Source organism: Orycteropus afer, unplaced genomic scaffold (assembly GCF_000298275.1).
Source record: "Orycteropus afer afer isolate SDZICR_OR568_19922 unplaced genomic scaffold, OryAfe1.0 scaffold00160, whole genome shotgun sequence".
NCBI classification, from domain to species: Eukaryota; Metazoa; Chordata; class Mammalia; order Tubulidentata; family Orycteropodidae; genus Orycteropus; species Orycteropus afer.
This window is the reverse complement of record NW_006921747.1, coordinates 1,083,697-1,100,045: the sequence shown is the minus strand read 5'-3', so window position 1 is coordinate 1,100,045 and position 16,349 is coordinate 1,083,697. Positions and strand designations below refer to the sequence as shown.

At 39.8% G+C, this 16,349-nt stretch overlaps 1 protein-coding gene across 1 annotated transcript in view; it reads right to left on the bottom strand.

The window, feature by feature from the left end:
- Positions 1-15,084: 15,084 nt before the first annotated feature.
- Positions 15,085-16,349, bottom strand: part of LOC103201699 (T-cell immunoglobulin and mucin domain-containing protein 4-like) — a 118,113-nt gene continuing 116,848 nt past the window's right edge. The window contains exons 6-7 of the mRNA XM_007946435.1: positions 16,111-16,150; positions 15,085-15,169 (exon numbers count right to left, since the gene is read on the bottom strand). Coding sequence (XP_007944626.1) covers positions 15,085-15,169; positions 16,111-16,150 — 125 coding nt within the window. The remainder of the gene's footprint in view (positions 15,170-16,110; positions 16,151-16,349) is intronic.

The window sequence follows — 16,349 nt, the reverse complement described above, 5'->3', positions numbered from 1 at the left end:
GCACTTTCGGAAATCCTTCTTATATAATACAATATATATTAATACATACATTAATTCAACATTTTGGGGAAAACATCTACCTACACACATAACAGACAATGGTAGCTTTTCTTGGGGAAGGAGGTTTGGCTATGGTAGAGGGAAGAGAAAGAGATAAAATATTTAAACTGTGTGTCAAACTTTTATATAATAAAATACCTTAACAAGTAAAATGAATAAAAGACAGAAAGAACACGAAAAACAAACAAAAAAGAAAAAGAAAAAATATCACTAATACAAGAGTTATATTAAGATTTGGTTACACTGTGGTCAAAGCATTGGGCTGCTAAACAAAAAATTAGTTTGAAACCAGCCACTCCACAGGAGAAAGATGAAGTAATCTGCTTTTGTAAAGATTTACAGCCTTGGAAATCCTATGGGGTAATTCTACTCTGCCCTGTAGGGTCACCATGAGTTGGGATTGACTCTATGGCAGGTTTTTTGTTTTGTTTTGTGTGTCATGTTCAAGGGTTTTACAACTGAAAGCCACCTGTTTGGGTAGAGTATTATCTTTGTCCTCTCATTTTCCCTGTCTGCCTACAACACATACACACCATCTCACATAGATGTCCATAAAGAGTCTTCCTCCTCCAGGCAATGTCAGAATCCTCTTATGTAGTACCTACACTTACAACAATAGACCAACAACAGAAAGGCTGTGTACACACAGGGAGACAGCTCAAGAGGTGGGAGTACATGGGAGGGAAGGACACAGGGAAGAGGTAACTATGGGGAGGAAGTGGGAAGAGAGCTGTTGCAGTCAATGTCATGAGACAAAATGTGTATGAATTGATATGTGTATGAAAAATGTGCATGAAATGTGTATGAAAAATGAATTTTCTCTGTAAACTTTCACCCAAATCACTATCTATCTATCTATCTATCAGCAATACAAGCCAAGACAATTTTGTTTATCATATGCTTGGTGTGATGCAAATGGGTGAGATATTGCTGTTTAAAAAATGCCTGTAGTGTAACTGCAGAGGTATGTGATGGTCTCATTCTATACTATGGTGGTTAGACAGACACATTCATTGTAAGCAACCCCATTTTTAAGATCTTTATTGAGATATAATTTATATACCATAAAATTCATGTTTTAAGTGTATAATTCTGTTTTTAGTGTATTTGCAGAACTGGACAATCTTAACTACAATCTAATTTGAGAACATTTTCATCACCCCAAAAAGAAACCTCATTCAACCTCTCCAACTCCCCTACCGCATTCACCCATACCCCCTCTGTGGTAGTTCAGTGGCTGGGCAGCTGGATGTAGTATTCCCCATGATGAGACTGGTAATCAACTCCATGATGGAATCTACTGTGAGCAGCTGAGTAGCTGCCTTAGGGGTGTGGTCTGCTTCCTGTATATAAGCAGAAGCCTTGGGGAATGGTCTCTAGCTCATGGCACGCTTGGACCCTGCATGTAGCTATGTCATTGTTCAGCAGCCTGCCATGCTCTGCTGACCTTGGAACTTACAATGGACTTAAATTAATGACCTGTTGTGTGGTTTGGTAACATCAGGACTGTTCCTTTTTACTTGTCAACCTTGGGCATGGCAGCCTCAGCAGCTGTCCGAGTGAAGAAAAGCCTATAGCTGCATTGGGCTAGGAGCTGGAGGCAGAGCTGAAGACCAAGGCTGAGGGGCTTTCACCCAGCCCCTAGAGTGTGGCACTTTGAACTTGGACTTAAAGCCTCCAAACTGTAAGAGAATAAACTCTTGTTTGTTTAGCCATCCCATTTGTGGTATATTCTTGTCAGAGCAGCACTAGGTAACCAGAACACCCCCTTTCCTCCTTAGGGAACCATTAATCTTCTGTCTGTCTCAATAGATTTGCCAATTCCGGACATTTCATATAGAGTAAAACCCACAAAAGCTGTAACCTGTATAAGGGCAGAAACCTGTCAAAGAAGGAATATGCAAATATTTTCACTAAAACAAGTGATTTAAAATGGTAAGACTGTACCCTGTCAAAGGCAGAAACTTGCAAAACCCAGAAAAGAAAGGCAGTCTCACTGAGTTCCAGCCCTCACAGGTTCATTGTAAATGAAATCCTTCAGTTTGTGGTCTTTTGTGACTAGCTTCTTTCACTTTGTATAAAGTTTTTGAGGTTCATTTATGTTGTAACATGAATCAGTACTTCATGCTTTTTTATTGCTGAATAGTATCCCATTTATGAATATACCACATTTTGTTTATCCATTCATCAGCTGATAGATCTTTGGGTTATTTCCACTTTTTGCTTATATGAATAATGCTATAAGCATATATACACACCAGTCTTTGTGTGATCATAAGTCTTCTCTTGGGTATATACCTAAGAGTGGAATCGTTGAGTCATTCAGTAACTGTTTAACATTTTGAGAAACTGCCAGACTGTTTTCCAAAGTGACTATACCATTTTACATTCCCACCAGGAATATCTACACATCTTCCCCAACATTATTGTTGACTTCTACAGCCATTCCCATTATAGTGGATATAGAAGGAGCTCTGGTGATGCAGTGGTAATTCTTATGGTAATACATTTATTTAATGTATAGCAAAATCTTAAATAATCTACATAGGGTTTCTCCACTAGCATCTTAGCTGCTAACCAAAAGTTTGGTGGTTTGAACCCACCAGCTGCTCTGTTGGAGAAAGATGAGGCATTCTACTTCCATAAAGATTTACAACCTTGGAAACCCTATGGGGCAGCTCTACTCTGTCCTATTGGGTCACTATAAGTTGGAATGGACTCCACAGTGGCGGGTTTGCTTTGGTTGGTTAGTGGGTGTTAAGTGGTATCTCATAATGGTTTGGGCTCATGTACCCTAGGGATATTGGTATCTTTCCATGTCCTTAATTGTTGTTCATATATCTTTCTAGAGAAATTTCTATCAAATTCTGTGCCCATTTTTTAATTGTGTTATTTTCTTGCTAGTAACCCCACTTTAAGAGGGAACAGTGAAAAACCAGAGTACATTCAGGTAAAGATGGCAAAGAAAGTAAAATTGAGCTTTTACAAACTAAAAGAGAGAAGTCTTAGAGGTATAGAAAGACATGAAAATTGCCTTTTAACATCTGAAGGGCTGTCAAGTGGAAGAGGGAACAGACTGTACTATTTTACTCTAAATGGAGAGAGACCAAGACCTGTGAGCCAGAGAGCAGATTTTTCCTCAGTTACAAAAATATGCTTTCTACCAATTACTCTGAAAATTAAACAGGGAATAGGGCACTTCTGGTCACTAGATGGGTTCAATAAAATCTAGATGCCTGAAGTGCCTGTGCGGTGCAAACTCTGAACCAAAGTGTTGATAGTTTGGATCCAGGCATCTTCTTTTTGGAAGAAAGCCCTGGCAATCTGCTTCTAAAAGATAACCGTTGAAAACTCTCTGGAGCAGTTCTACCCTGATGCACATGAAGTCACCATGAGTCAGAGTCAACTTGACAGCAATTGTTTCTTGTTTGTTTTTTCAAGTTTGTCATGGGTGTTATAAAATCAACCAAAACACGGGAAAAGAAATTGACTTGCCTTCATTATTCAAAAAATATTTGAGAGCATAGTGTAAGCACACATTCTACTAAGTGATGTATGAGCTTGCATCTTCTACCCTGACCTATGTGCCCTTTTCTGTCATTTAGGTCTATGTGAAGACAGGACTGTAAATCACTGCATGTTGTTTTTTTCGATGTATAGCAAAACCTTAAATAATCTACATAAAATAATAGAGCATTTTTCTTATATTTCTCATCATTTAAGAGAGGAAACCCCCACAAGAAACAAGAAGCAGCAGAAATATGAGACAGATTTAAAATGGAAATAATGGCTGTCTTCCAGCATATGCCTTGGGGACAATGAACAATTAACACATTATCTATACTTCACAATCCTTGGTTTTTCAATTATGCTTTAAATTCAAAATGGTGACCTTGTCATCTTCCAAGATCCTCCAGCATATGGGAGGCCCAAAAGGGTGGCTGGTCCTGGAAGAGTAAATGAGATGTAAGAATTGACAACCCTGCTGGAAGACTTTCATCTCCTGCATAACAGGTAAATGGAGGCCACAGGACTGTCAGTGCCACCTTGATGATCCTAGGAGAGTTAAGCCAAAGCCGCACCAGTTGAAAAGAAGTGTTCAATAAAGTATCTATGAACCAGGAGCAATATTTGAAAGTAGGAACCAGAGATGAAGAGGGCATTGGCCTGAGGTTGATCACAGTGGACAAAGAGTGAGTCAAGCTGAGCACAGGGCCCAAAGAGAATTAAAAGTAAGGAAGCATCAGAGTTCAGAAAATGATGGCAAGACAGAGCTGTTAGGAATCAAGATGGCTATTTGAATGTGAGCCTCTGAGATGCACTCTCAGGTTGTAATCTGCTGCCTCAGAACTCCACTTGGGGAGGTTATAAAAATGCAGGTTGCAGGGCCCCATCCAGACCCACTGAATCAGCATCTGCAGGGAGAGGGTCTTGGCATGTGTGTTCTACCATGTTCCCCAGATGATTCTTAGGCTCTCTAAAGTATAAAACTACAGATTAGGGACACATTATGAGCTTCTGAGATAGACCAGAAAGCCCTAGGTTCAGTACTCCAGTTCTCCAAGTGCCTTGGCCCATCCTGACTGGAGGACTATGTTGGACTACATAAGGGGACCTACAAAAAATACCAATAAACATACATTTATTGCACTATACTTGCTCTGGTTGGAGAGTGAACTAACAACAACAGCAACAGTATCTATTGAGAATAGAGCATCTACCCTGTGACAAGTGCTGTGCCGACTGTGTTACCTGCATGACTCTATTTAAAGCTTACTTATGAGAAGAGTACTATTGTTATTTTCAATTTATAGGAATAAAACTGAGACTAAGAAGGGCCAAGCAGTTTGTCCTCAGCCACCAAGCTGGGCAACACAAATATCAGATTCTTTCCATATACCAATATGTTGCAAAAGTTTTCAACCATAGTTAAAATTAAAGAAGGGTTGCAGCATTAGTTGGTGGTGAATCTTTGGTTAATTAAGGAAGGAACTTTTTAACCATGGCACACCCAGGGCATTATAGTGAAGCAAACAAGATTCAGCTGTCTTTTCTAATCATCTTGATCCCCAAGCCAGAAGGTATTGTCAGGTTTTGTAATCTCATGCAGGTCTTTTTTCATTTCAGTGAAGAAAGGTCTGAGATTAAGTTTGAGAAGAGATTGAAAACCAAAGCTCAGAGGAACAGATTAAAATGATGCCGAGGCATCCTGAATCAGGAGAAAAAAAATGATAGGACTTTGTTGATAGAACTGCTGAAGGGAGATAAGACACCAACCTCATTTCAGAGGAAGGAGAGAAGGGGAAAGAAAGAAACAGACCAAAGGGAATGGAGACAACCAGGGCAGAGAACAGAGACGAGGTGGAGGAAGAGCAAGGCCAGGGAGGAGGATGGCAAGGTCAGAGCTCACTTAAGGAGAGAGGGACCTGGCCATTTCCTTTTTTTTTTTTTAAAGTCTCTCAGAGTATATTTTTTAAAAGGAGAAGAGGCCCCATTGTAGTAAATTTTAAATATTCAGTTCTGATCATTCGGTCTCTGGGCCTGAATATGATGATCTCAGTTAGTGATAAGTGTAAGGTTCAATGGCCTCAAGAATGAGAGACCCAGAGCCAAAGGCCTTCTGGCTTCATGCCCTTCACACTCCTCCATCCATTTTCAGGTTGGTCCTATTCAGATAGATGAGGACGGAAAGCACATTATCTACCCTTAAGGTGGCTAGGGGCAAACAGCTGGAGAAACCCAAAGCTCTCAGTTGAACGATCCTTACATGTGAGGGCCAAGATGACTAAGGTACTTTTATATACCAGTAGGCGCCTGAACACAGGGATTAAAGCTCTGGGCTTTGGAGCTCCTCCTGAGTTTTGATCCCAGCTATATGCTGTGGACCAGCTACTTTTTCTATTTAAACTTCCATTTCCTCATCCATTAAACAGGGCTAAAACTGTCAACAAGCTCATAGATTGTTTTGATTAAATACAATATTTCACGTACTAAGAGCAGTTCTGGCATATACTAAGTGCTCACATAGTATCAGCAATGATTATTGATCCTGTTATTAGTGCAAAGGTAAGTGTACATGACCAAAAAAAAAACAATGCAACCATTGCCATGGAGTCCGATCTGACTCATAGTGACCCCTCTTCGGATTTCCAAGGCAGTATCACTACAGAAGCAGATTGCCCAACCTTCCTTCCAAGGAGTGGTGGGTGGGTTTGAACTGCCAGCAGTCTGGATGGCAGTCAAATGCCTTAGGCACTATGCTACCAGAGCTCCTATATTGAGCACTATAGGTTTGAAAATGCTTAGAAAACTAGGAAGCAAATATAAGGTAAGTTTATTGCCATTTAAAAAAAAAAAAAACATTAATACTGTACTTTAACAAAGTAAACAACTCTCCATCAACCTTATAAAGTTTCACTGTAGGTAAAACCTCTTGTTATACTTAGCCTTTGCCTCCTAGGCCTAAATATTTTAGCCCCGTTCCTCCAGTGATTGTGGCACTTGACTCATAGGCACAGTTCCATAGCGTCAAGAAGGAATGGATGCAGAATTTCTAAGCTATTGTCCTTTTCCATACCTTTATTCTTTCTGCCTCTCAACCCAAACCACATCTATTGCCATCAAGTTGATTCTGACTGATAGTGACTCTATAGGACTAAGTAGAACTGCACCATAGAGTTCCCAAGGCTGTAAATCTTTGCAGAAGCAGACTGCCTCATCCTTCCCTTGCAGAGTAGCTGGTGGGTTCAAATCTCTGGCCTTTCAGAGGGCAGCCAAACCTTTAAGCACTATACCACCAGGGTTTCTATTTTTGGCTTCCAGGTACAAAGTACAAAATTACTTTCCAGGGCAAAGCTATCCTTCCTTTAAAGCAACACTTCAAAAACTTGGCTGCATATTGGAATCACCTGATGTGCCTTTAAAAATTCTGACACCCAAGCCTCCCCATGCCACTTAAATCAGGACCTCAGAGGAGACCCAGGCATCAGTATTTTTAAGTTTCCCACCTGATTCCAATGTGCAGCCATGTTTGGATAGGATAGGAAGGTTTGGGATCATGAAATGCATAATACAGATTGAGATGGCTTTGTAGATTTTAAGCAGAGTGGGAACAAGGACTGGGTCTTTCTTGTTCATTGCTGTACCCTTAGTGCATAGAAGAAACTCAATAAGCTTTTGTTGGATGAAAGAAAGGGGTAGAAACCAGGGTTGTCTAGCCAACAGCTAACTGATCTTTTTGTTTGAGTCAATGTGGACAGGCCAAATGATGAGTAATGATTAGTGTAAATTAGTCTTTATTTTTTAGTAGTCTTTAACTTGCAGTTAAATACAATCAGGCTGTTCTATCAGTAAGGTAGAAGAAGGTTTCCTGTTATATGTAATACAAGGGGAAGGTAGTTATTGTTTCACCTAGTTCCTTGTTCTGCAACAAACATTTATACTTAACCAATCCTCCATGCTTCTCTTGATAATCTTGGTGCCATCATTTTATTTATCCCTCTGATGTCTTCTGAACAAATTGATAGCACTGCCTGCCTTGACCCTTGAATATCCCTTCTCTGTTTATCTCTTCTGTTTTCTCATTAACACTTTCCCCAGACCAAATATTATATCTTCATTTTTAATTACTTTAATGGGCCTCTTCCATAGTAATTGGGACATTTACGTCATTATCTTGTCTCAGATCTTCTTGAGCAATTTTATTGATCATTTTTTTGAGCAAAATCATATGGGGGTACTAGACCCACATAAACTCATAACTTAGACCAAACTTTATCTTGATTAATTAGCAAAATTACTTTCCAGGGCAAAGCTATCCTTCCTTTAAAGCAACACTTCAAAAACTTGGCTGCGTATTGGAATCACTTGATGTGCCTTTAAAAATCTTGATGCCCAAGCCTCCCCAATTAAATCAGGACCTCAGAGAGGACCCAGGCATCAGTATTTTTAAGTTCCCCGCCTGATTCTAATGTGCAGCCATGTTTGAAAACTATTGCTTTAGCTCACGATTTAATGTGCACGTGAATCACTCGGGGATCTTGCTAAAATGCAAATTCTGATTCAGTTGATCAGGGGTAGGGCCACAGAGTCTGCATTTCTAACCAGTCATGAGGTGATATGGATGCTACTAGTCCAAGGGCCAAGAATCTACCAATGGTCTAGAATCTAGAACCAGGTTTAGGCCTCTGCTCTTGGTTTATTGCATAGCCAGGGACAACTCATCTCCCCTGTCAGAGCCTCCATATTATCACCCAAAAAATGGGAGTTGAAGTGAAGGATGTGTGAGTGTCTTTCCTGCTCCCCTAACCCCTAATCCATATGCAACACAGATAAAGCATATATAATTGCAGAACAGTACTTTTTCAGCTCAACAGAGCATGAACCCAGCTTCAGTTTTGTGAGCAGCCATCTTCAATGCTCCCCAAGCTTCTCCATAACAACATTAGCTTTCATCTTATTCAGGAACACTTCCCTTCACTGTCTTTTGATACTCAGAGAGCTGAGAACTTACAGTGATTTTTTTTTTTTTTTTTTCCAGACTGTAACATGTTTACAAATCTAAATGAAACTCTATTTCCAGACCCAGTGTTCTTGGTTTCAAGTGGCTTCCTCCTTCTGCTCTTGCCTCCACCCAGGGAGCCCACTTCTCAACTTTCTGTTTTCTTTAGAGAGACAAAGAGTCTCCCCAGCCACCCATTGCCAGATTCCTGTTAACCTTTCATTAAGCTTGCTGACAGCTGGCTTCAGCTCCTCATGAGTTAGTTCAACACATTCCCATTCAAATGTGTCCCACCTGGCTTCATTAAGGTTCCTGCCAGGTTCTCTACTTGCAGCTTCCTCTGTAAATGCAAATCAGATTCTGAGTAAATAATATGGGGACAAACAAAGATCCAGCCTTAAAAGCAATGAGATTAGAGAACCATCAATACTCTTTGGCTTCCCTGCATCTGAGCAAATTAAAGTCCAGTGCAGATGAACATTATAATGCCAAACCCATAAAGTCTTAAATTTTGATCCTCATTGTCAAGTACAGGATAGTAGTTAAGAGTGTGGGATCCTTCAGACCTGGTTCAAGACCCAGCTCTGCCAACGGGGTGGGACTACATGGTCTTGAAATAGTTCCTTCACCTATCTGTGCTTCTGTTTTCTCATCTGAAAACAGGAATAATAAACCTGCTTTGCTAACTGACTTGAAACACCTAGTAGAACACCCAGAAAGTAAGTGCTCATTATGGGTTAACTGTTATCTATTTTATTTGTCTGAGAAAGGCCAAAGTTGCAGAATTACATAGCTCTACAGCATTAAAGTTTGATTGTAGGCCCACCATGACACATCATGTGTGAGAGCTATGCACTGCATCAAAGTCCTTCCTTGAACAGATAGAAGAAACAACAATTCCATTCTACTGGTTTCCCGTGTGTTTTGTTTCAATTTTAAGCTCCTTGAGGGACACAATTCTGTCTCCAGGGCTGCATACAATAGATACTAGAAAGCTGTTTGTAGATGGGTACCAATTCATGATTGCCCAAAGAGGGGAAGAGAGGAAAAACTACAGCAAAAACTTCCTCTGATCAGAAGTCTCTGGCTAAGAATTATATACTTAAAATTCATCATTTTGTAAAGTGTTTGTCCTACCACAAATCCCTCCTACATCCCCAGATCTGTGAGCCTCAAACCAAGTGCCATATGTTAGCTCACAGCCTTGTGTTGCTTGTCCAAGACATTATTTTAACTAATTTAGAATTTCAATACATTGTACTTTTAAGGGGACACACACACTTCAATTTGTGACAAGCCACATCACTTTCTGTTCCCTCTTTCCTCTATATCACCTGTCCTCTGAAGCCATTGAATTTTACCACGCCTCAGGCAGAGACTAAGGGTCCTTCAGCCATATAGGTCTAGAATGTCATAGGTGAAAAGGCTTAGACTGGAAGACAGGAGACAAGAATCTCAGATCTGCATTTAGAAAAGATCTCTGCCACAGCATGCAGCACAGATTGGGGAGGGAAAGAGTAAAGTTGATAATTAGAGGTAGGAAGCTACTATAAGAGTCCCAGCAGAAAGTAATGCTAGATTAAAGGAGATCTCTGACACTGACCTTCATTTGGACCTTTGTCTGCTGTTGTTACTACTGGAAACTCCTAACCCTGTGTGTGGCCAAGTCCACCATCACAGAGCCCTGGGTAAGGGAGAACCTTGTCTTGAAATCTCAGTCTTCCTGTTATGGATCATTATGCTACCATACTTCTCAAACTCTAATGTGTATCAGAGTCACCTGGAGGGCCTGTTAACATGCAGGGCTCCACCCTCAAAGTTCATGACTCAGTAGGTGTGGGATGAAAACAAGAATTTATATTTCTAACAATGATTGTGAGCATAATGCAGGAGTGAGCTTTGTTTCATTCTGTTGTGCATAGGGAAGCTAGAAATTAAAACGAATTCAATGGCACCTAACAACAACAAGTTCCAGGTGTCCTGCTGGTCTAGGGACCACACTTGGAGAACCAGTGGGCTAGAGCAGTGATTCTCAACCCTGGAGGCACATTGGAACCACATGGGGGAATTTTAAAATTTCATATGCCCAGGCCACATCCCCAACCAGTTATAAAAGAACCTCTTAAAGGGTAGGACTCAGGAGTTGGTATTGTTTAAAAAAACTTCCCAGTGGATTACAGTGTTGACCTAAGGTTGAAAACTACTAGGCAAGAGGCTCTTTGAGACTATTACCTGTTGCTATCAAATTGATTCCAACTCATGGCTTACCACCTGTAAAATATTATGATTGCTCTTTTAAATATTTCTTAGTCTGATCAAGGAGTTTCAGAAATATACTTGGGTAATGTTTGAAGATGGCTCTTTGCAAAATAGATAACTGTTGAGCTAAATGTTCAGTTTTGGAGGTATTTGATTTCTTCTTTTTCTGATTAGACTCAAGTTGTTGGTGGCACTGATGATCATATTTTTTTGGACAATGGACAGGAGCATAAGCTAAGTTAGGATGGAGTTGATTTGTGTCCTCAAAAAGATATGTTGAAGTCCTCATCTCTAGTACTTGTGAATGGAACTTATTTGGGAATCACAGCTTTACAGATGTAATTAGTTCATTTAAGATGAGGTCATATTGGAATACTAACACAATAGAACTGGTGTCTTTATAAAAAGAGGAAAAGAGACACATAGAGGCAGAAATGCAGAGGGAAGATGCCATGTCACAACATAGGCAGAGGAATGATGGGGTTACCAGAAGCTGTAAGAAACAAGGAAAGCTCTTTCCCTAGAGCCTTCAGACAGAGAATGGATCTGCTCATGTCCTGAATTTGAACTCCTAGCCTCCAGAACTGCAAGAAATAAATCTCTGTTGTTTTAATCTTTGTGGTATTTGTACATCCATCATATAAAACTAATACAGGGTGTATCATTGCCTTACAAAATATTAGAATTTTACAATATATACAAGATCATCTAGTCTTATTTTATTTTGCAGATGAGGAAATTGAGGCCCTGACTGTCCCTAGACCCTTTTCACCAGTTTCTAAAGAAATATTTGAATGTAGTGTAGTAATCAATGTCATTTCCAATATCTATAAAGGAGTTCTGGTGGCACAATGATTGAAGTGCTCAGCTGCAAACTGAAATGTCAACAGTTCAAAGCCAGCTGCTCCACAGGAAAATATGTGGCAGTCTGCTTATGTAAAGATTACAGCTTTGGAAACCCTATGGGTCAGTTCTTTGTCCCATAGGGTTGTTACGAATTGGAATTGATTGATGGCAATGTTTTAGTTATTTTGGTATGTTAGCATACCAAACCTAACTCACTGCCATTGAGTCAATTCTGGCTCATAGCGACCCTCTTTTGGGTTTCTAAAGTGGTACATCTTTATGGAAGTAAATTGCCCAGTCTTCCTTCCACAGAGTAGCTGGTGGGTTTGAACTGCCAACTTTCTGGTTAGCAGTCAAAAACCTTATGCACTATGCCACCAGAGCTCCTTTAGGCTAGCATAAGAGGAACATATCAAGTCAAAAAAAGAAATGATTCATGTTGTTTTCATAACTTGGCAAGCCAACCACTGCACTCACCAGTGACAGAATGATCTAGAAAGCAGGCTTCTCTGGCCACTGGTTTGCCAAGTGCTTAGGTGAGAGGAGGATTTAGTAACTGTTGGATCACTACGAATAACAGTGCAAGAAATCTACCTCATGTACCAGTAATGAGAGTGATTGTTTTAAAAAGTAACATAAAAAAGAGTAGAAATCCAACAGATGGTTACCTTGGAAGATTGTATGCTTATTTCATTAAGTGCTGCTATTGCCCTAAACTTGTTGGGAGTATTTCAGGGAGCTTTCTGTCAGATCTGATTTATTTTCCACATATCTGTCCAGCCAGAGGCCTCTCTCACTCAGGTACACGTTCTTTGTATTCATTCATTTGTTCATTCAACAACTGTTTTGCTTTAATTTCTCTTCTGGGGTCCCTCATGCTAGTAGGTATTATTGTTACTGTTTTTGAGCAAGCTTTTTCTATGGAGAAGAAAATTTCTATGTGTAACATTCAAAAACATTTATTTGGATTGCATTACTCTCACGCACGTGCACTGCCCTTGACGAACATCATTGTCATTCACCACATTGTGCTCCAAACGTCTCTTGACTGTTTTCAAAAATTAAATTCTTTAAGATCAAATAAGGAGCTCTGGTAGCGTAGTGTGTAAGGTAATTGACTGCTAAGCAGAAGGTTGGAGGTTCAAACCCACCAGCCACTCCTCAGAAGGAAGGTTGGGCAATCTATTTCTGTAGTGATACCGCCTCGGAAACCCAAGGAGGGGTCACTATGAGTCAGGTCTGACTCTGTGGCACATAACAACAAGAAGATCAAACAGACAACAGCAACTCAAAAGTTTAGATAGGAAGCTTATGAGGAAAACTAGGAAAAGGAGGTGAGAATTGTACAACTTGAAGAACATAATCAATGTGAGTGAATTGTACATGCAGAAATTATTGAATTGGTATATGTTCTGGTGTGTATATTTTCACCAACAACAATAAAATAAAATACTTTTTTTAAGTAAACTTAAAAATTTTAATTCCTTTAAGTGAAAATTAAGATTTGAAAAGAGGGATTCAGTGCTTAGTGAGCACTGAGATTCTTTTAAGGGTGATGATATAATTTGGGACTGGATAGGGTAAGGGTTGAACAATGTGAAAAACATAATGTCACAAAACTTCACATATAAAGATTGTTGAAATTTTAAACATTTTGCTTCGTATATATTTACCACAACAAAAATATATTTTAAAAAATAATTATGATTTGACAGTATGATCACCTCTAGCTCTGGTGGTATAGTACCTAAGGCTTTTGCCTTCTAACCAGAAGGCTGGCAGTTCAAACCCAGCAGTCATTCCTCAGAAGGAAGACTGGGCAATCTACTTTTGCAGTGAATTGCTTGATGTGGCCCTTCTAGCCATTGTCCTCCATTCTGTGATATATTGTAAATCCTATTATCCATGCCTGTTTGGGGTAATGTGGTAGCTAAGGTCGGGTGTCAACTTGGCTGAGCAGCTGATAGTAGTCATTCCCTATAATGACTGGCAATCGGCTCTGTGGTGGGATTTGCCTTGAGCCACTGAGTAGCTGCTGAATGTTAAAGCCATTCAAGTGGGTTATTGCTGTTGGAGCAGCACAGGTGGGATATATCTTGAGTCCTGCCTTGCTAGAGGGTATAACTCAAATCACCACCCTTAGCTTCCTTGAGGGTATACCTATGAAATTCCTGGGAAGGTTTGCTCTCCTCTTTCTCTGGTTCTGTGTTTGGGTTCATCCTCCTCTTACCCCTGGATTTGGGACAGCAGCTGTCATCTGTTCTGCTGATTGGGGTTCATCAAACCCCGAGAATTGGGAGGAGCCTCCAGACCCACTCACAGACTCAGGATTTGCCAGCCTACCAGCTTCCACCACTGTTATGTGAGATGATCCCTTGGGTATCTGTGAGTTCTGTGAGGCATTATAGCAAAATGCAGAACCCTAAAACAAGGGAGATTACTAGGAGGAGGAGGAGGAGTTAATGTCTGAAATGATGGAGTGGCACGGTAGTTTGGACATTTGGGACATCTTTAACCTCCACCTCATGGGAAATGGCCTCGTGCTGATCTTTCTAAGAGAAATTGTTCAAGCAACTTCTGTAGAGATTGTTGTTGTTGTTGTTGTCTGTAGAGATACCACCTTGGAAACCCAAGAAGGGATTGCTATGAGTCGGAACCGACTTGATGGTAGTGAGTTTGGTGGGTTTTTTTTTTTTTTTTTTTTCTTTTTTTGGTTTAAAGATAGTAAATGTGAACCGAAAATGTTAAAAAACAAATTTAGGAGTTTTATATGTAAGTCAAAATTGGGCTGTAACTCCACATTACTTTCTGTACCATGAGTGAAGCAGCACAGACCCTGGACTTCTCATATCCCACCCAGAATGGGACTTGAATTCTGAAAGCTGAGCACATAAGAAGAGAGAAAAAAAACATTAACGAAAAGGCAACTAGGGTAATGAAGGGACCAGAAATCATGTCCCAGAATCAAGAAATCTGGAGAAACATGAGATTTTCCTTCCAATACCAGACAGAAGAGAGATTAGACAAGTTCTCTGTATGCACAATGGGTTCAATTAGGACCATTAAACAGATGGTATCTGGAGACAGATTTTGTTTTAAGTGTTTCTAAGTCTCAGAACTGCCCTGAGATTGAACGGATTCCATTGGGTGTGATAGTAAATTCACCATCACTGAAAGTGTTCAAGTGTAGTGTGGAAGATCACTTAGCAGTGACACTACAAAAGAGATTAAAGTACAGGGAAGGGAAGAAGGTGTGGTCTTTAAAGTATTCACTTTTGAAACTAAGCAAGACACAATCAATGGAATCATTAGAATAGGTGTGGCCTTTAAAGGAACAATAATACAGTAATACATCCTGAGACTTATTATGACATTTCATACATCATCCCCCTGCCCCAATCCTAAGAAAAAGTAGCATGTTAGAGTGTGAACATGCCCTCTTCATCTTCCCTGTCAAGTTGTATGTCATTGATGACATTTTTACTTTCTTCAACACTGTCCAGCCTGTAAAGAGAAAAGAGAGACTGACTGTAATCAGAAACATCAAGACTGGGGGTGGGGGGGAGATGCTGCTGAATTACAAAACAACCAACAAAAGGCTGTTAGTGCTAAAAGGGTTTGTAGTCCATTTAGCCCCTTATTTTACAGATGGAAAACTCAGGCCATGGCAGATAAAGGGCTTTTATTACTCTATTATAATAGAATTAAAAGTTTCTAAAGTAACAGAACATAAAATAATTATCTAAATACATTTGTTTACTTGAAGGATTTTCAAACATGATCTCAGAGAGTCACCCCACTGGGCCTCAGTTTCCCTACTTGTTAATATTTATTTGTTAATAAATATGTTGTTGCAATAATTAAGTGAAGGGAAAGCATTCATCAACAGTTTGTACAAAAAACATTTTTTTTCCAAATATGTGTAGAACAAGATAGATATCCCAACCCCTTTTCAGAGACTTTTCAAACACTATTTGAAAACAAGAACAAAAAATACTCCAAAGGTCTAAATGAGCAAAGGAAACAAATCACAGGAATGACATTCTGCAAGTTGTTTCATTCTCCATACTGCCAGCTCTCTCCTCAGTGAACTCCAATTTAACAATGTTCTTTTAAAGTGAGTCACCCAGAATCGAACAATCTGAAGCACAGAATAGAGTGACATATCACCTTCCTTCTTTTTTTTTTTTTTTTCCATGCCATACTTCTATTAATGCAACATGCCTTTGTACTTGCATCCTGGACAAACATGACACAGTATAACAGAAAGAGAGAGCGGTTAATCCGTACTACATCTCCACATCTTTTTCACCTCTAATGCCACACGTCTCTGACCTTGTGTTTAATCAGAACACAGCACAAGTCATTAAATCACTGAGTAGTATCTAATCATTTGTAACAGCCTGTACTATCATTACAACAATCATTCATGCAAGAAGAATTACCTTGTATGTTTCTGTAAACAGTTGGTTTTCGTGACTTTCCCTGAAAAGACAAGGTGGCAGTGTGAGCAGAGTACTAGAACATGCAAACGCCAGTGAAGCGGTGAAGCAGAAAGCTGCCTTGCAAAGAGCATTCCTGGCTCAATGGTGGGATGATAGGGACTGGCTTTGGCAGGAAAAGCCATTCCTTCTTTCAGGTCATAGGATACTTCTTCTCTCTCTCTCTTTTTTTTTTTTTTTTT